The 21,039-nt window shown below is 43.1% G+C and overlaps 1 protein-coding gene across 1 annotated transcript; it reads right to left on the bottom strand.

Annotated features, from left to right (window-relative positions):
* Positions 1 to 533: 533 nt before the first annotated feature.
* PEDS1 (plasmanylethanolamine desaturase 1) lies at positions 534 to 20,609 on the bottom strand. The gene is made up of 6 exons (XM_051633395.1): positions 20,318 to 20,609; positions 16,592 to 16,711; positions 6,972 to 7,063; positions 5,503 to 5,647; positions 4,663 to 4,875; positions 534 to 1,682 (listed from the first exon to the last, which is right to left on the bottom strand). The coding sequence occupies exons 1-6, from the start codon at positions 20,580 to 20,582 to the stop codon at positions 1,561 to 1,563; spliced, it is 957 nt and encodes a 318-aa protein (XP_051489355.1). The 5' UTR covers positions 20,583 to 20,609; the 3' UTR covers positions 534 to 1,560.
* Positions 20,610 to 21,039: the final 430 nt, after the last annotated feature.

Consider the following 21,039-nt stretch of genomic DNA (forward strand, 5'->3'; position numbering starts at 1 on the left):
AAGGTACCAACTGCAAGTTTAATCTGTAGAACCATGTCAAACATCTGCATTCAGCCATTTTCACTGAAGGAACAACTTAGAGAGTTGTTGTGATCCATCATATCTGAAGAGGACAAGATCAAAGTTAGTCTAAACCCATGACTCAAAACCCCTTTACCCTACACTTCAGGAAGAAACAGATTTCATTCAACACAACTCACTACTAAGGGGGAAAACCGTCTTAGATTTAACAAGAAGTGCCTGCTGGATGATCTTAGGGAACTCCTGCCCCGAGTCCAGCATAATTACTCCTCAGCCTTCAAAGCAGAATAAACTGCACTTCTTGAAAGGTGTTGGAGTTTGGTGTAACAGTATCAAGCTCCTACAAAACTGAAAAACTATCGATCACTTCAATCTAAATGAGGCTTAAGAGGCTGTAAGGTGTTTCAGTTGGCTGGAACAGCATCAAGTATTTTGCAATGAGTGATCAAGTTCTTGGACCAAGTGCTGACAATGCATGAATGAAGAACAGCAACAAGACTTAACAAACATGATTAGTATTATCTGACTGCTTTGTTATAAATATATTATATACATTCAAACATCACATTAAAATATTATTCCATTACACCAGAAGAGATTAAGGCTTTATATTATTTACAGAAACAAGCAAGCACCTTAAAAAAAAAAACAAAGAACAAAACACCAGTCATTGACATTTCCCTTCTAACATTACAAGTTTGATACCTTGAGCTCTTGAATACAGCTATTTGCAATGTGCCCAATGCTAGAACTATTTTAAACATTTATTGTCAGGGTAGGAAACACTTAATAAAAGACTCATCAGTGAGCACTCCACATGAACAAACGTGAGCACGTGTTGTACTGGGTGCCCTCCCTCTCCTCAGAGGCTTAAGTCGAAGGCTTATGCAGTAACAGTTGCTCAATTCCACGAAGAGCGTAGAACAATTTTATTTTAAGGGAAACTGAAGACACTTGAGGATTCATGGCCCACTGGTGGAGTGGGATTCTTGAAGTCTGTTCCACATTACGTCAGTTAGATTAAACATGATAGCAAAGACAGAGCTGTAAGTTTATCAATCACTAAGTGCATTGAACAGTGATGATTTTATAGGCTTCCATCACTCTGACACACTGTTTTCAAACATGAAGTGACAAACTCATCACCATTCCCCCTAGAGGTCTGAGGCAACAAGCTATTTTTGCAGTGTTAAATAATGTTGATACAACACATGTTTACTACGCCACCATGTACCAATGGAGTGACTGTCCTGCCTTCTGGTTTGCCTGATAACCTTATGAGCTAGTGATGAAGTATTTATTAAGATGTAAGCAGACATGGCTAAACAAAAAGGTGCTCAGTAAGAGTAATCATCTTCATTTCAAGTATCGTTTTAAGAATTAGTTCTTTTCATTACAGTTTGTGTTAGCACTTCTTAGTTTGTGCTTTAGAGTCTGTTATTTCTTTGCAGGTCTTGAATTTGGCTGATGGCTTTTTTTTTTTTTTAAAAAAAAAAAAACATTGGCAACAAGTTAAGGATTGCAGAAGGCTGGCAAAAGTTATTTAATTTTCTGAGCCCATTTCATGTCATCTGCTCTTGGCTTCTCTCCAGTAACTGCTTGGATAATGTTCTCCAAACACCTCCAGAATCTTATCTTCTCTAATGGATAGTTCAGCCAACCTAAAGGATTGCAAAGGAAAAAGAGGATTAGTTTGACATAGCATCCAAAGTTCAATGTCTTGCAATGTTTATTTAGTAACAACTTTAAATTAAACACAAGGTGAATGTAAAGGGCAGTTCAGATGTGGACTACTCTATGGCCATTGCAAAACTATCAGAAAAGGAACCATTTAATTGAATGACTTGTGTTAGAAGGAAGATACTTGTAGTAATAGTACCTTAGATTTAATACTGAAATTCAAGTAACCAAAAAAACCCACCCCAACACAACAGTTTTGGCTATTTTTCCCCATCACCAAATCCAGCTCAGCTTTTCCCCATGTTTCTCATTAGGTAAGTACAGCAGGAAAGTAAATACACACAACAAGGCTCCAAAATCTCAATCAACATCAATTTCTAGAAAAAAATTAAATAAATAAATAAAGTTTCTCTTTGGGACCTCAACACCACTAACCACAGCTCAGGAAAGCAGAAGTTTTTTCTTCAATAAAGCCTCAAGTTTAGACAGTTCAAACACGAATTTTAATTTTTAAGGCACTGAAGTGTTTTGTGCTCTCCCTGGGTGAAATTACAGTTTGTGTAACTGGTTGCTAATGAAGCCTGCAGTGGGGAACTCTTGTCCCAGTACCTGGGACATGGTGTATGTAATGGCAGCTGGACATTCCCTAGATTAAAAGGGCAGCAACCCCAAGGTGTGCAACTCAGGTAACAGAGCACTTCTGCCTCTCAGCAACCAGTGGTCACCAAAGCACAGGTTTTTACCATTCCGTGTAAAAATGGCAGTACTTTCATGCATCTTTCCCAGCCTACAGATTCAGGGTGTTTTGAAGATCTTGTAGAAAGCTGCACTGCACAGACTGTGAGGCTGGAGCTCACAGCACTAATAGAGCTCACTTGGAATTCAGAGGGGCTTCATGTCTCACTTCCACAATATTAATTAGTACATTAACTTGATTTTCTGATACTGTATTTTGATGCCAGCCTAATTATGTATACGTGTGACAGGAGAGCTCACAAAGAGGCAATTTCACAGGGTTTTATTACAATCTATTACATAGTAACTTTAGGCCTGTTCTATTAAATATTGTAACACCAGGAAAACCAAACAAAATCAGCACTGGGAAATGTTATTTCCCTGTAAAATTTTTCCAACAACCAGGAAGAGATGGATGTGCACAGAGTTATATTAGTTATCTCACACTTACAGAACTGTTCATGTACCTTTCTAGAAAAGGAAAAAGGCATAAAAAACCCCCAACAAACCAAAGGAGAGGCAGGAATGAAGTTGTTACTACAATGGAAACAGTGAGCTAGCAGCAGCAGCAGCTCATGTTAGAGGAAAGAGCTGAAAGGCAGGACAGCATGAGCATGGAACATGGGGAAGCTGCTGCAGAGCCAGCTCTGCCAGGTCCGAGTCCCATCCCTACAGTGGTGACACTGCCAGCAGAAGGAAACACCTGTTGTTGCTGGTGATGTCTTAGACTATGTGTGTAGCTATTATGGGACAGAAATACTGAATGGAGAGAACACTCAGAATATTCACTGCTAAGAAACACCATGTTGCTAGAGAGCTAGATCAACATCTCATCAGACACTGCAGCTGTAACCATCTGTGCAACAGGTCCTGTTTTCAGCCATGACCTTTCCTGGCTCACCTGGGGTCCTGCAGCTCCACTCAACTCCCTGTGCACTCCTGTCCTTTAGGAAGTCAGCCTATGCAATTCCCATGAACACAGCCATCGACCCTCAAGGAATGGATGACTCCTCCCTGGTGTCTAAAAATGGCAGTTAGTCCAAAAGCTTTAACACTGGGAATGCCAAGAAAGCTCTGCTACCTGACACCTTCCCTGGCAATGATACAGGGAAGTGACAGACCTTTACATACACAGGTCAGCTATGGAACCAAGTTTACTCTTTGGACTGGGTTGTCAACTCACAAGTCACTAATGACTGCATTATAATAACTAGCCCCATTTTACTCACTAAAGGCCCCTTTTAAATAGCATATTGATTGTGTATTTCTGTCCTCCTCACTTCCATCCTAAGAGAATTAGGACTGCAGAAACACTTTGTTTCAGTGGGAAATCCAAGCACACAATCTATCATGCTGTGTTATGCCAGACTACAATGGTATGAACACTTACAAAAAGCACAGAGCGAATAGAAGCACAAGCTTATTTTTAATGAGAGAAAAAAAAGTAACTAGCCCAAGACAGCTAGTAACATCCAGCTTAAACCTTGATGACATAGTAGAACTGAAAAAAGCTCTTAGTGTGGCAAGATTTTTGCCATTATCTGTCAAGTCATGCCTCTCAAATTATACCATGTTCTTACATGACAGTCTGGCCATGAGAAGTAGATTTGTTTCTTGGCAGAGATTTCAAAACTGACACAAACTGTTTGTCAAAGCCAATGACAGAATGAAGAACCAAAGTAATTTATTTCCAGCTGTCTGATTAATTTTGTAACTTTTTCAGGACTGTGCAACACTGGTGACTCAGTATAGTGCCTGTACAGCGAGCATAAAATTTAATATAGATAAGAGGAATGTAAAGCCAGTTTTCTGCAAGCCTGCCCACTCCTCTGCCCTAAATCAGAAGGAATGAATGCTGAAAATGCAGAAGCCTTACTTTAGAAGTGAGCACTCAAGGTAAGCTGCACTTGCAGATGACATGCTCTTTTGAAGGAACAAGCAGCTTTAAGACTTCAGTGAACCACAGCCACTCCTAGTGTGAGATTACCACAACACCCTTGGATCTGGGTACCACCAACTACCCCCTAGGGCTGAAAGCTCCCTTTTAGTCAATCACAACTCTTCTCCCCCACATTTTCCATGCTGCACGAGATGTTACCAAAGAGCATGGTGAGCTCCAGCATGTCATTTTCTAAGGTTTTAATAGTCTGTCACTAAATGACATCTTGCCAGGTGAACTGTACAGACTACTAGAATAAGCTGGCTGCATGAACCAGATGGCAGTACCAGTTGTAATGCAGAAGTACGTCTCGTGTGGAGACACATGATGGATCCTGTGATGCTTCCGTGGCAGGATAACATGCCAGTCCTGGAGAAATATGACCCAGCGTGGAAGACCAAAGTACGTGTGCGACCACTTGTGAATCTGGTTCGTCATGGTTATGAAGATGATAAGGGCAAAGACATAACACTCCCAAGGACACGTTTCATATAACGCCTCTGCAAAACAAGATGTGTATCTTTAAATACCATTTATGACAAAGTAAATTTCTGCTAGGAAAATGTCTTGCCCAGACAGAGCTGCCTGGTGCTACAGGAGCAAGGGCCTCAATGAAGCTGCTCTGGCAGAAGTTTCACAAGAGCCAGTGAGCCATAACAGCTCCAGAATGTCACAGAACAGGCTGGTAAGTGCCCACGCCTGTCAACTTACCAGAAACAGGAAGTTAGACTCTGAGTTAAACATCTATAAGATTAATCTTTCAATTCTTCTCCTTCTAGTTTGCAAATGCAGAGATTAAGCATTTTTAGATACTTCAGGACAAAGAATTTCCCTATCTGCACAGAGTTTGATCCCTCTTATAAAAAGAATATTTAATGTCACATCTAATGCTTCCTTCCAGGACTCCTCAGCCACCAGTTCTCTGTTGGGTTGAACAAAAACTTCGCCTCGAACTTCAAGTAAAACAATAATTAAAAATTTCCCTCCCTCCTCCCAGGAGCAACATGCTTCCAACAATTATTACTTCCCATCTCACATTCAATGATTTCTCCTAGTTTCACACAGAGAAACTAATTTAAATACCAACAAAAATGCTAAATCCAATTAAGTCAGAAGTAACACCTTACCTGGGGAAAATGAAACAAATTTATATGCCATGTTTGCCAACGGGACTAGTGTCATGAAACAGTTGTCTCCGTTGGTCTCTATAAAATCATGTCTGGTAATTGCTGTGGGGTCAATATGATGTTCTCTAAAAGGTCTGATGAAAGCCTGAAAAAACAAATTGATAAACATGACACCATGGCCCAATGATGTTATGGGAAAGAAAAAGAAAAAAAACAAAAAAACTCACAGGCATTTAAATCTGATGACTGACTTTCAGAGAGTTCCATAGTACAAGCATGAAAGCAGGATTCAAACTTTTGTGATTACAACACTTTGGATAATTTTATTTACATTTGCAAAGCAAATCAGTTCCCAGACTCAAACCCAGTTTTTGATTGTCTTTCAGTTTTATTCTTAATTTCCACTTAGGAACTTTAGCCTCTAGGCTACAAAAACAAATAATCAGCATCCTAATTTCACAGATAAAATAAGCCTGTGAAATTCACAAATATGTCACTTACTACCAGAATAAAGCAATAAAACACTAACAAAATGAAGGTGCAGGCCTATAGATGACAGCACTAACAGACTAAAGGCAAGTTATACCACATACACTGCCTCCTGCAGTGCCCTTTTTTCTTTCTCCCACTCCCCCAGTTATTATTATTTTTTTTAAACTATGATCCACAGATAAAGGGATGCAAGGACTACTAAGTCTATTAAAGAGGAACAAAAATAAGCCTAAAACAAATCGTCTTAATTCCACTGCTCTGGTTAATGTATTTCTGGATAATTACAAGGAACATCCCATGTACTTTTTTTTTTTAATAGAGATCCTTCTAATACTGCACTGTGATAATTAATGGTAGCTATGAAGTTGATTTAAAAAACCAGATTGTTTATTATAGAAGTAGGTGAACCTTCCTCTAAGCTGCTGGCATTTGTAGCTGCAGGTGTTTAACACATCCCATATCTAAACCTGCAGCCATCATCATTCCAGTACTACTGCGTTTACAACAGGGGCCAGTAGCAAAGCAGACTGGGGAGATTTCTTACTGGAATGTTTTCATGATTTAAAAGACAGGTTTTAGAGAGTTCAGCTACAGAACAATTCTCTCCATCTGTGTTTACTGGCCTTTTGGAAGACCTACACAAGTCTAGCCAGTGTAGATGTCTGTGTGTGTGGTGTCACAGGCCACTCCTGTGGTAGCTTGGGAAGGTCTGTGAACACTGGTATTGCAAAACTGTGCAAACCTTAAACAAGGTGATAAAAAGGAATGGTGTCACCTTGCATGTCACCTAGGCCAAGTACAAACACAGCACTTTATCAATCTACCACACCACTCAGTGGAGGAGTGTGGGGGAGTTGGTTACATTGCAAAACTACAACAAAGGTGCAGCTTATGTACACTGTACAGGTGGGAATACCAGAAGTGTTTCAGAAAACTATTTTGTAACTTTTTCAAGCTTAAAAATAAGAATCTCAAACCTTTCCAACTATGGGTAGCTCCACAGATCCCCAGGTATCAGCTCCCCAGTGAAATAATCCTGATAGAAAATCAGCTGTAATGACTCCTGCAACTTGAATGAGGAGAGAGACAGTTAGATAAACAAATGCATTTTTACCAACATATTCACATCTTATACTTGTTTTGCAAGTTTACTTGTTTATCCACCTCTAACTTAGATACTTACAACTACAAGAGATCTACCCCATCTGAATAAACATAAGGTTAGGCAACCAGGAGTAAGACACTAACAAGACTCCATTTGGATGGTTACAATCTTCTTCAAATCTATAGATTTTGTGTTTAACCCACCTTCTACAAAAGAGCTTGACAAATCTTTACAACTGCTTGCATGGAAAATACTAATAAATGAGAACTGGGTCACTCAGATCTGCCTACTCCCTTCTTCAGTTGTGTTTAAGAGATTACTTGTGTATGAAATAGCTGTTGAAGCCACCCCAACAGATAACACTATCTGCAGAGCCTTCCTCTTCTCCCTTGCTCTCTCACATCTGTAAACAAGCAGCACTGAATTCCAACAACTACAGTTAAACACCAGTTGAGAAGCCACTCCTGGGTACAGCAACACCACTCACAACATAAGACTGGAACGTTGAACAACTCCAAGATTATGGCATCTGCAAAGCCACAGGCAAGACCCCAGAAATGATGTTAATGATTCTCTGTAAGGAACATTGTACACTTGTGGAATTTGCATACCAAGTTCAATACACCACTAAACAGAGGCTGTTGCAACAAGTATAAAGATTTTTCTGGCTGCCAACCACAATAATTTTGAAACTGTGGTCAAATAAAGATAATTTTAAGTTCTTGTATGTAAAGTCCTATTTCTTCCTTGATGCTCTGGATAATCTACCTAAAGTTTTTGGGTAATTCTGACATTTAAAAGTAAGGACATAAGACATTGTTTGATCAGAATAGCTGTAGATGTGTCAGAGATCTGTCAGATCGTGTTTAACAGACACTATCATTCTTCCCCTGCAGAAGTCATCCCTACTCCCAGGTTCCCAATCCTGTTAGTAATGAAGTCTCCAAAACAGTTTGAAGCACCCTCCTGCATGAGCACTGCTGCCAGGTCCTCTGCTTTTGAGGAAGAAAATTTGGAGAAGATTGCTGAAGAAATTCCTGTATTTTTAATGGAGAGGCTGGAAGAATGTGGCACATGGTAGAGCAATATGGCCAGAGCAAAGAGCAGGAGACTGCCTTGGAACCTCTACACTCGAGGTATTTAGGACAGTCAGACCCTGCCTCTTAAAGAAAAGGGAGACCAAGAGGTACCAGTTCAAGCCTGCACATCTTGCTCTGAACAGATTTGATTCAAGAGAGATGAACCATGTCTGGAGAGAGTCCCAGTTTGCTGAAGAATGAACGAGACTAAAGAACTAGGATCCTATTTCACTGCAGTGCTGTCCCTTCAGATTAAGAAAAATATCAAAAAGATTTTTCTGTTCATTTTTCAAAGACTGACCACCCAGTGAATATGCACACAAGCATACTTGGTGATTCTCTAGAGTCAATGTTCAGGCTCTGAAAGGGGAAGGCAGCACTTCTTACCTCACATGTTAGCTACAGTGAGACAGGGAGGAGCACAACAGCTTTTGGATCTGCACCCAGCAGCTGAAAGAGCAAACAGCCTGGATCCAGGGGGAAGATATCCAAACACTTCACTTTGCAACAACTAAAATACCATTCTTGCTGAGGTAATCACCCTGTTAACCCGCATTGCCTCCAGCACAGTGCATTATCAGAGACTGAAATAACAGCGGAGCAGCAACAAAAGCAGAGACAAAATACTGACAGTTCAATAGATATTTCACATGTTACTTTGATGTCAGCTAGTAGGAAGCTAAGAGGAAAGAAAGAAGGGTGCCTGAAGCAGTGCATTATACTAAGGCAATCTGAAAGAAAACCTAACTACCAGAAATCACATTTCAGCTGTACTGCAGAAGGGCTTGCTCACTCTTCAGCAATTGTGTATGAGTTGTAATACAAGAGCAAAACCTACACCAAATGTTATACATGACTAGCATTCTAGCACTTTGTTTGCATCTTGTCTCCAGACTCAGAGACAGCAATAAACTCAACTCAGGTGTTCTCATAGACCCAAAACTGTCTCCAGTTCAAATGGGAAATACAAAGCATAGGTGTTCAGCTGTCTCTCCAAGGTGGATCTTGATGCTCCGTCATCGAGGTTGGCAGGACCAGAGAAGACTGACAGCCTATAACTTGATTTGAGAGTTAATCATAAAGTCAGAAAAAGCAGGATATCCACAGTGCAAATGGTGGATTCACACACTCATTAGAAGCAAGATCAGTAAAGCATTACAGAAACACTGCTCTGTACACATTAGCTTTACTCCAGTCAGCTGAGGGGTGGGATGAGCTCATCTGTGGCTGGTATCTGAAAAGGAGGCAAGTGCTCAGAAAACACAGGAGGGGAAGAAGCCATTGCAGGTGAGAAGCAAGCGGCAGAACTCGCTCACAGCTCCAGGATTTCTTTGTTTTGAAAGCAGACTGGTGAGCCGAGGGAAAGGAAAAAGGTCTAGCATACAGGGAGACCAAGAGGTGTACAAATGAACTTCAGCCGGTAGCAGATGACTGACACACATTTGCTAGAACGGCTGCTCTTTTCCAGCCCCCCTCTGCTCAGACATGCCCTGGGGCACCGCCGAGCCCCGCCTCTGAGGCAGGGACAGCCAGGTCACCTGCGGGGGTGGGTGGCAGGGCTGGAACTGCAGCTGGCCCAAGCATATAACTGACATGAGATGGCTTTGCTCCTGCTTGTGTTCCGTTCAGAAACCAGGTAATACGTCGGGGTTTGTGCCACAGAAAAGCTCCCACTCTTCTTCCTTGCCCAAGTACCAAACTGAGACTTTACAACCTTAACAAAGGGTTTCTCTCCTGAGCAAGTCACTGCACCTCCTGTAACCTGGCTGACTCCACACACCAGTGCAGGAAGACACACCAGAGCAGGACATTTCAGGTACTGGTGTTTAAGAGATAGAACTATTTTTTTACATGTTTGCAACAAAAAGTTGCACTTCACCACAATTTTATAGAGCCAGGTGTAAGCCTGGCTTTGCATAGATACAATTTTCAAATTGTAACCCAAAAGCCTTAGAGTATACAAAGTTTCATGTTTACTCTAAAAATTCAGTGAAGTGTCTGGAGAGGAAAAAACAAGCATAAAATGTTACTTAATAACTTGATGCTACAAGTAACATAATTGAGAAGTACATTAATTTTTAATCAGTGACTGTATGAACTAATTGAATGCTAAAGAGCTGGGGGAGTGGCTAATTCCACAACAGAGAAGTTTGTTTTCTAAAAATCATGATGCTAAAGTAACAGTTGATTTTTACTTGTATACTTATAAAAATAAAATACCTTAGTCATCTGCATTCCACATATAGTCACTTTCAGAGAAGGCAGGGGTTTGATACTATGGCAAGTTATGAGGCTAAGAAACTAATCACAGAATGGTTTGGGTTGGAAGGAACCTTAAAGATCAGCTTGATCCAACCCCCTGCATGGGCAGGGACACCTCCCACTAGGTTGCTCCAAGCCCCATCCAACCTGCCCTTGAACACTCACATCACCCTCACACTGAAGAATTTCTTCCTAAATCCTAATCCTTGAACACTTCAACAAGTATGAAGTGCAGCAGTTTAAAAGCAAGAAAAGAAGTGGCTATTTAAAGCTCAGAAACGTTCTGCCAGAACTGGACCTAGCAGTGCAAGTAAGGAGAGAACACAGCTAAAATATTAAATAAAGAAGGGCTGGGATATTATAAGTATTATTATATATAGTAGATATGTTATAAAAGGATTTTCAAATAAGCCACACCTATAACATATACACTCCAGAGACATGAAAACTCTACCTTAAGTCCCACAAGCTTATTTTGCAAGACTGGCATGCTGCTCGCAGTAGACATCTCTCTTCTTTCCCCCATATCCTCCAGTTACTCCCTGCTATGGGAAAGCCCCCAGCAATGCTGCCAAGCACAGGATCAGCTCTTGCCTCGTCTCACAATGACAGACCTGATCCTCAGCCTCAGCACAGAAACCATGCATCCTGGTAGACACTGCCAGAAGATACCAGGAAAAGGAGATCCCCAAGGAATCAGGGCACCGTCTCCCATGGCATGGAGCAGCAGCAGATCCTAAAGCATGACTTGGCTGAGAATCACTACCCAATAAACCTAATTATAGGAACAGCCAAATTCTATTTTAATGTCTTTAATCTTAGTCTATTAGCACAAAGCAAGCTATTCCTACCATTACTCCAGCTGATGGGGAAGCTTCTCCAGCTTATTTTTTAAAGTAACTTACATTTAATGACAAAATCTTGACTTTTTCCAGGCCACAGGTTCTTAAACAAAACATACCATTGTGTGTACTTATTTTCCCTGAAAATGCATTACTAGAAAAAGCAATTAAGCCATCCCAGATGAAAGTAATTTTAAAGAACAATGAACACTAAATGGAAACCAGGAACAGATCTTCCTTTGCTAAAAAAAAAAAATAATAATCCAATAGTTTCCTTAGTATGACTAATAAAACTACTCCTCCATTTTCATCCATTTAAAATGCTCCCAGGAGCCAAGCAGGGTGAGCTCAGCTCTTGGAGGACCAGACAGTCTTGTGCATGCATGTGGGCACCTTGAGAAGATTCAATACCTGAACATTTGCCTGGCATGGGATGTAAGCAGCCCTGATGCTGTTTTTGGTGGAGTCCTGCACTCTGCCACTGAAACAGATCACTACCACCACTTACTATAACCCACCACTCACTATAGCCCACTCCTTCACAAGGCAACACTCCAGTGTGTCAGTGTTTTGAAGTGGAAGAGGCACCGCATGAATCTGGGCCACTGGGACCTACACCTCTGAAACCCTTGAGCCAAAGTCCCCTGCAACTTTAAGAGAGCCCCTGACAACTCGGCAAGCACACAGAGCTGCCTTTGTCCCAGCTGCTGTTGCTGACAGAAAGAGCAACAGCACGTCCACTGTGCACACAAGTGGGAATGCACAGACTCCTCTGCTGCCAGGGAAAGCAGGTTCATAGGGATCACCTCTCCCCTGTCAGGGCACAGCCTCCATCACCCTGCCTGAGAACAGCTGCTGGGCCCACTTGAGAAGTTCATCCCCTAATCAAAGTTCGGTGGAGAACAGATAAGTGGTGTCTACGTCACCTGCCCAAGTGCAAACCAGCAACTTTGTAATTCCACTGTCCAGACCAACAGCTTCTAGGATCCCGTGGCACTGGAACAGCCCAGAGCTCCTAAGTTCATACACACAACTGCTACAAAATGGATCAACAGAAGAATAGCTAGAATACAAATTGTGTTAGTGCAACACAATTTTATTGGTGCAATACAAAGTATAACAAAAAGTCACAGAATCGAAGTTTTGCCTATTTAAACAGACCTTGGAGTTTCCATCTTTAAGAGATGATACAGTTTAGGATGGAAAACAAAGTTACCCAAAGAAGGAAGTAACAGAGTTACTTCAGACAGAGAGTGCAGGTGAGAAAATACTTGGCTTAGTTGGACCAACACTGAAGTAAAGGATAACTTTCCTTTGTTAACTGAGGTTTACCTGGTGTAATTTCAAGGACCTTTTAAATAAAAATTTCAAGCGAAAACTCATTTTAATATCCAAAGTAAATCTGAACTGAAGTGACATAGTTACAGTTCTGTCTCTTCTCTAAGGCAGCAGCTGATCCACATGCACAGCAGTCCCTTTCATGAAGCTCCCAGAGTCTCCAGAGTGCTTTTACTCCAGTGTATGCCAGAGCTTTCAGTTATTACACACACTCATCATTTGGCTCTGCATTGCAGGTAACCAAGAGCTGCTCTGCAAAGCTACTCAAGCTTGAAACACAAAAAGGTCTGGGGCCTTGATCAGAGCAAGTTTCTAATTTGAACATGAACTAAGCAATTCCTTTTTGCATGCTCTCTCTGGCTAACTCGCAATGTCTGCAATAATGAAGCCTCAAATAGGTTTAAAAAATTAGTTCCCCACCTCTCCAGTCAGCAACGATTGCTTGTGCCTTGTGTCATGTCACAAGACATTTCTAAAGATACCTGCCCTATGTGGAGCAGTTCTTATTAATATAAACAGGTTACAAGACAAACTTTTTTTTTTTAAGACTGCAATAAACAGTATCTAAGAACAAACGTGGCAGCAGATTAAAGTCCAATGTCAGAAATGAGTCAACCAATTCTGGAAAAGGCTTTTAAACCCAATACAAAGGCATGAGGAGGGAGGCAAAAATAAAAACCAGAATCTCTTAATATAAATATAATTTATATAAAAATAATATAAAACCAGATGCTCTTAATATACCACCTATATATATACACACACACAAACAACTGCCATCAGACTCAGCCATCCTGCCCAGGTCTACCCTGGAGTCAACTATGTTCATGCAAATAAAATACCAAATTCAAATCTACATAGTTGTAGGCTTGCACAAAAAGCAAAATTTTCATGGCTCCTCAGCAGTTTAAGACATTCAGAGTAGGGCATAACTGCATTTAACACTGAAACACCAAAAAAAAAGATCAATCCTCTGCCTATTTTTGTGTGGGGTTTTTCTGACAGTGAGGAGAGGAAGGGAGCTGTCTCGTGTCTGCTAAAATGCCTGGGAGACAAGAGACTCACATGGCTTCCTCTTCCTTTGAGGCAAGATCATCTTTAGTCAGCAGAAAACAAGGCAGCTGCAGGGCTGCTCTACAGCAAGGCCACAAAGTTCTCGCCTGCCTTCCTCAGCCCACAAGCAGCTGGCAGGTGATTCAGCACAGCAAATGACAGCACGCCACGCCAGGTCAGTCTCAGCAGACTGCCTCCTCTCAGAACACAAGGAAGTAAGAGCTTGCAGGCTGCCACTAACAGGAGGATCAGAGCTTTTTTGTCCCAAGATTTTCTAGATGAAGGTATTTACAGTTTTACCCATATAATAATTATGTGAGCCATTAAAGGCATGAATAAACAAGACATGACACAGCCTTTAACTATATATATATTTGGTTCAGGCTAGGTGAGATGATGCAGAGGATTGGTTCAAATTACTCTGTTTCCTGAAGGAAAAAAATATGTTGACAGAAGAGTATATTGGGGGTTCCAACAATGCATCTTAAAGAACAGGCCTGTGCAGCAGGTCAGACCCAGCCCACTGGATGACTGATCACTTTCAGATTTCCAAAGACCTGATGTGAACTTTATCAAGAGCCAAGTCTTTATTAGCAGAATATAATTTTTTTTTATCTCATCTCAAAGGTCAATATTCTAATCCAAGTTTCAGGAAAGCTTTCAAAAGGAACACATCTGACAATGTCTGTGACTCAATATTCCCTATCTTACCCATTGTGTTGCATGCAGTATTTAGGAATCAGGACATTTTGGGAGATGAGTTTCACAAGTCTTTATAAAACCTAATCATAACTGGGAATTATAGATAACATTCACACTTTACCTGGAGAAATAACTTAATCAAGTTAGACAGCAAAACAAGACAGCGTGCAGCACTTATTATTTTATTGCACTCATTTTTGTACACACTATCAGTTATTTCCACACTCCTTTATTTACACAGAATCCAGATTCTGCTACTTTAATCATTCACTACTGCTTAAATAATATTATCAGTGAATTGGCTGCTTTATCAGCTAAACTGGTAACCAGGATATCAGACAACTCAAGTTTTTATCAATATTAACTTAGAGATGAAAGCCAGTTGTAAACAGATTGCACTACAGGCTAATCATCTTTACCCATTCTCTTGTCTGCATCTGTCCTCAAAATTATGGAGCAACTATCAGGGTGTGTTCTTCTTTTTCCTCCCAACACCTTCATGTCACCAGCCAAGATTAGACAAGACTAAATCAGGCAAGAGAGCTGGAATGATTCCCATGAGGACACTGCTCCCTCTTACCCACAACACAAAGCAAACAACCTTTAAACAGGCATCATCTCAGCTTTGACAGAAATTCATGGCATCTGTCAAATAACACTGTTCGAATCTGCTAGTTAGATTTTGGTTTGTTGCTTGTTTTTGGTGGGGTTTTTTTGGTTTGTTTTTTTTCAATCATTACCACTATGCAACAGCAATTACAAAGAAGTACCATTATCTAAAACATACACGTCACACAATATACAGAAAAGTTACTTTTCTTATAAAGCACAGAAGTTGAACAACTGCAGCTAGCTTATATGGTGTCCTAATGAATGACACCGTATGTTCTTTCAGTTAACGAGACAGCTGGTATGAAAATACAAACATTTACACACAACCACCACAAGTTAATACTGCATTCAATATGCATGTCAAGTACAGTAGAAGAATGGTGAAATGCTTAGCTACTATTCTCTTCCCTCCCTTATCCCATACTAAAAGTTCACCAGAAAATTAGGAAAGGCATTGCAGAGCTGACTCTTCCTGTTTCTAAACTTAATTCTCTTTCCTTTCCCCACATCCCCTCCCATACAATGACCAGTAACATTTGCTGCCTAGGTAATGCCAACAGACTGAGTCAGCCACAGGTGATCTCCTGCTGCAGCTCCACCTGCTCCACTGCCTGCCCTTCTTCCTGCTCTCAGGAACATTCTCTGCCACAGCATTTCAATACTATCCTAACACCACAAAGTTCATGGAAACACACTTTAGGCTCTGAGTGCTAAGCAACATTCAATTTGTACACAGGCTTAGGCTTTGGGTGATGTAATGGATGTTGTGGAGCCCTTTTCACATCCAGCTTATTCTGAGACAAGTTTTTCCTTTAGCTAATTCCATGTAATTACTGACTCTACCAGTAAAGCTGCACAGCATCAAACTAGAATCCTTTACTAGTTCTTCATCTCCTCCAGTGAAAAGGTGAAATCACCAGCTCACACTGCATCTAGAGCAGCTAGCTCTGTACTGCCAAGATCCAGCCAACTTAAATGTCTCTACAGATCTAAGGCAAAGATGAGCTTGCTTGCCTACGTTTCCAATCAAATGAAGTAGTAAGAGACCAAAAATGACATTAATTAGCAAAAGAGAGCTGCAACTCTCCTTACATTGCCGGAAAAAAGTAATTCAGGATAAATCCCAAAACTTCACATCCTGACATGAAAGCATAGTGCTCCAAAACACTGTTTTTATTATCAGTCCCCAGAAAACCAGCCAGTTTGATGCCTGAAACACCTTTTATAAGATTCTCTTGGACTTCTGCTTTCTTAAAAGTTCTTGTAAATATTTTTTGTCAATATATTTCGTTTCCAGTTCTCAGTTTGACAGCTATTTTTCCTCTCAATAGTCCCTCACACTTGCAATGGAGATGCAAGAACCAAACTTACATAGCTACGTTAAAAGCTTAAGCTTTGAGACGCTGAGAAGCCACTGAAATGAAAGACAAAAAGCAGTAGCAGCTTTGCAGACTGTCTCAGTTTCAGAAGCACTACAATTGCACATGCACAAACATCCCTCTTCCTTTCCAACAGCAAGTGAAGCCTGAAATATCACATACTTGTTTCTGGCACCAGACCAGGCAGGTTTGCCTGGGTCAGGGCAGTGAACAGCTCCTACTTACATATCCCAACAACAACAGAGGGCATGTGTTCCAGTCTCAAGTAGAAGAGAAGATTGTAAAAATTGAAACAGATCAGAGAGAAGCATAAGATGACAGAGATCCATTCTTGTAGCCTCTTTCCTGTTGGAAAAGAAAAAAAAACAGGAAAAAAAAACACGTTTTACTTTGATCTGAGAAGACATTTTGAAGTCTGAAATCATATAGACTATTCCACTGCCTGGATGACTGACTCCACTTCTCTGACAGGGAACTGAAACAAACTTATCTAACCACGGGAGGTGTGCATATTTTGTTAAATGACATTCCTCTTCCCCAAGCCATTACTAACCCCTTCCCTCTGTCCTTGCCGAAATAACAGGGACAAATCAGACATCATCTCACATTGTCCTAGTTTCCTTTTCCCTGCGGTCGCCAGCAGAATGTTTCTCCACATCACGTCTTTTTTCAAATTTGCATTTTGTTCAATATTCAGTGTGACTGAGAACAAATTTGAAAACAAATTTCTGGCCTCAAACACCTTGTAGTTAAATCATCTCATGATCAATAATAATTAAAATCTCATAAATGTAAATACAGCTGTTATACTAACAGGAAAAAGCATCCTCCTGTATTTTGGTGGCCCCAGAAACATGTTCCTAACATTGCAAGTGTACTTATTGAGCTTGTGTACTTAATTGCTGCAGTCCTGTCTTTGCCTTCCTGCTCCTAGGCAAAAGGCTACGACCTCTCTGCCCTTCTAAGATGACAAGAGACAGAAAAAGCAATGAGAAAGAACTGGCACAAATTCTCTCTTGTACCTTGCTGTACTACTTCATATCTCTACAAAGATCTTATTTGTTGCCTATAAAGGGAGAACAGACACATCAGAGCATGGTAACTCTTTGAATATTCAGATGAGCAGCAGAAAGCTTTGGCCTGTCAATCACTGCTGGATCCTCACAAGGCACTGATGCTGAGAGCAAGTGAGTACTCAGTGTGAGACCTGTACGGATTAAGGCATCAGAAACAGACCTTTAATGCCTAAATCCAAGGTGATCTGAGCTGCCACCTTGGCCCAGAAGGGCCCTGGCTGTAGTTAGCTCTTAAGATGCTCAGAAGCATTCAGGCTAGTCTTCACCTATTCCAGGGGACCAGTCAGCAGAGCTGCCTCTTGCCCAGGGCCTCCCAGAGCAGTTCACCCCCAGGTTGCTCCCCACATGCCCTCCTGCAGCCTTAAACACTCCACACCTCTCCAGTCTGAGGTGCAGGGAACCATTGGTACGCACAACATGAGGTGCACATCCTCTCACAGGAGCTCACATGTCTGGCTTGTGCTCAAGACAGGAGTTTCTTTCCTACTACTCCTCTGTGTTGACGTGCTGTCTGATCAAGTTTATCCTCCTAAATGCTAAATCAAGTTGTCCTTCTCATCTATACCGTGCAATGAAAAGGAAAACAGGAACACCAAAGGAGGATCAGTATTATCTTTGATGTGCCTACAATGCAATATTTTAAAGCATGGACAAAGACTTCTTCTGTTCAGAGTTCTGTTCTACAAAGGCCACAAGTATATAAATTAACATCCTCTGCAGTAGCAGAGAATTATAAAATTAAATTAAGAGACAAGAACACGCATATTTCAAGACAGCATCAGGTCACAACGTGGGACATTCTATAAAGAGGTCCCTGGAGCAATGAAAGTAAGAGTTAATTAACAATCACTTCCTGCCTAAGAAAACCACACCCTGATTAGAGGAGCTAAGTGGGCAGATCCACACGGAACAATTAGCTGTGGGGAAACACTAGGCTCCTTACCAGCAAGTCCCAAGAGTTCAGTCTATGCAAATACCACTGTACTCTGAACACAGGGATCCCAACGCGGATTGCCTGGAAGCATCTGAGTCCAGAAATGCAGCCCCAGCTCTGGACAGACTAGGAAGGCAAATCAGTCAAAGGAGTGGAGTCAGCACCAATAACTTGTATTTCAAGAGCACTCAAAAAGTACATCCCACATGAAGGGAACAAGGTGCCAAAGCCACAAAGTATATGCTTAAAGAAACTGTGGAAATCCTCCAGAAATGTGTTCACTCTGCACAATTGCACGTAATCCTCATCCTTAAGAGCTCAGCACTTCAACACTAAGTGCTTCTACCATAACACATATTCTGACATTGTTTATGTAAATTATTTATGTAACACCACAAAAAAGCTGCACATCAAATCACAGCTCACTGCTGACAGATGTCACTATGCATACGCTGCTTCAGACTTAACAGCAACTTCTGCCTAAAGATGAGGGTAGCAAGTTGTTTTGTGTCACGGTTTAACCAGGGCATTTGGGGAGGAAAATCTTTTCCTTATGATCACAAGCACAGTAGGTAGGTAAAGTTAGTGACTGCTTTGCTGTAAAGCAGAGGAATCAGTCACTGCCTGGATCAGAACCACATATCTAGACCAGCTGAAAGACATGACACATCACCTTTTCTCAAGGCAAGGAAGAGGAGACTGATACAAGCTGAAATGGACATACTTGCCCTGAACAGTCTAGAAAACTGAGAAACTAATGAATACCTGTGTTTTCTTATCATTACTTGACTTTGTACAAGAACGCCTGCTTTGCCAGTAACTACCTTGAATGTGCAAGCTAAGCTGTTCAGCTGACCTGGTGGAAAACTGCAAGATGCTGAAAACGTGTCTTCCCTTTCCTAATTCTTCACCTGCAAATGAATTCACTGGGAACAGCACTGCTCACACTGTGAGACAAAAACAAATTACATTTTATTATAAGGAGTTTGCAGTTATTTCCATAGCATAATCAAATATCTGCTGTCACTCGACTGCCTTCTGATGAACAGCAAGCTTCAGGAAGACCAGACCAACACAAACATGCAAACATCCCTCTGCCCCTTTCTGTGGTACCAGGACTGGGTCTCACAGAGTAGTTCAATGAATAAATATTCAGAAGCAAAAGCTTCTGTTTTCAGTTTGCTTAACGAGCAGATTTGTACATCTGCTTTTGAAAGGAGAAGTTATTTTCTTATTATTATTTTTCATGGGAAGAGGAATTTTGGGCAGGTTCTGGTTTGACTACTTCCAGCCCAGCAGTTAGATCATGGGCTCATATTTGAGACACTAACTCCATACTGGCAACTTTTTGTAAGCCAAGCACCTAACCTCTCCAGAACAGCGCTTTCTTAACTTCCCAAAAGTCTGCTTTAAAAGCAGCGTGTTAAGTACATTGACCAAGTCTCAGGTTTATAAAACGAAAGTGATCTGGAGCCCAGCAAGGCTGGAGGGCCACACGGGAAAGCGTCTCCCCCACCGCAGACAACGAGAAGTCACTGGCTTGACAAAACACCGCCAAGACACCGGAGGCCAACAAGAAGGGCCCTGGATGAGACCAGAAATCCACCCAGCCGCCCAACCCACAGCCTGCTTCTGAGACTCCCTCACACTCCCCAGGCCCCGAGGAGGGGGCACAGCCGCTGGACGCGGGCACCCGGCATCCCCTCGCTGGCAGCCCCGGCCCCGGGGCCGCTCCCCGCACGGCCCAGCCGGGCCCGGGCCCCGCACGGCCCAGCCGGGCCCGCCGCTCGCCCAGGGCTCCGTGAAGCGGCGCCGGGAGCGGCCGAGCTGCCCCAGAGCGGCCTCCGGAGGGGCGGCGAGGGGCCTGAGGGGAACCCCCGCCCCGGGGGAGCGCGGCCCCTGAGCGGAGCCAGCCCCGAGGGGAACCACCCGCCGCCTCACCTGGGGAGTAGAGCTCGGCCAGCTCCCGGGCCCCGGCGTGCTGCGCGCCCCAGCGCCGGCCCCCGCCCGCCGCATCGCCCTCGGGCTCTTCCGCGGCCTCCGCCTGCGGCCCCGCCGCGGCCGCCCCGCGCGGGACCCCGTCGGCGCCGCTCGCCATGGCCCGGCCCCGCGGCGGCTGCTGCTCCTCGAGGCCGGCGGGCGGCGACGAGCGGCGCGCAGGGCCCGGCGCGGCGGCCGGAGCCCGCCCTGCGGCCCGCGGCAGCATCGGGAAATGGGGCCGCGCCGCGGCGCTGCGGCTCGGCCGGGGGGGGGCGGGCGGGCGCGGCTGGCCCCGCCCCTCAGCGCATCCCGCCTATCAGCGGCGCCGCCGCGCTGCGGCCGGGCCAATGGGCAGCGCCGCTCGGAGCGGCCGAGCCAATGGCGTGGGGACGGGGTCGGCGGCGCATCCGCAGCTGGCGGCGGGAGCGGGCGGTGCCGCGGAAGCCGGGCGGGGCCTCTGGCGCCCTCTGGCGGCGCTACCGGGCGCTGCAGCCCCTGCGGTCACCGGGACGTGATCCCGCCCGGGGCACGCCCGGGTCCCCCCGGTGGTCGTTCTGCTCCTTAATTAGCAGCTACTCACCAGCTGCTCAGCGATGGACTCGCCGGTACTTATACAAAGACAACCAGGGCAAAAAAATCGGGGTGCAACCGATTCATTTGAAGATCAAATAAAACAGCACTAA

Source organism: Apus apus, chromosome 15, assembly GCF_020740795.1.
Source record: "Apus apus isolate bApuApu2 chromosome 15, bApuApu2.pri.cur, whole genome shotgun sequence".
NCBI lineage: Eukaryota > Metazoa > Chordata > Aves > Apodiformes > Apodidae > Apus > Apus apus.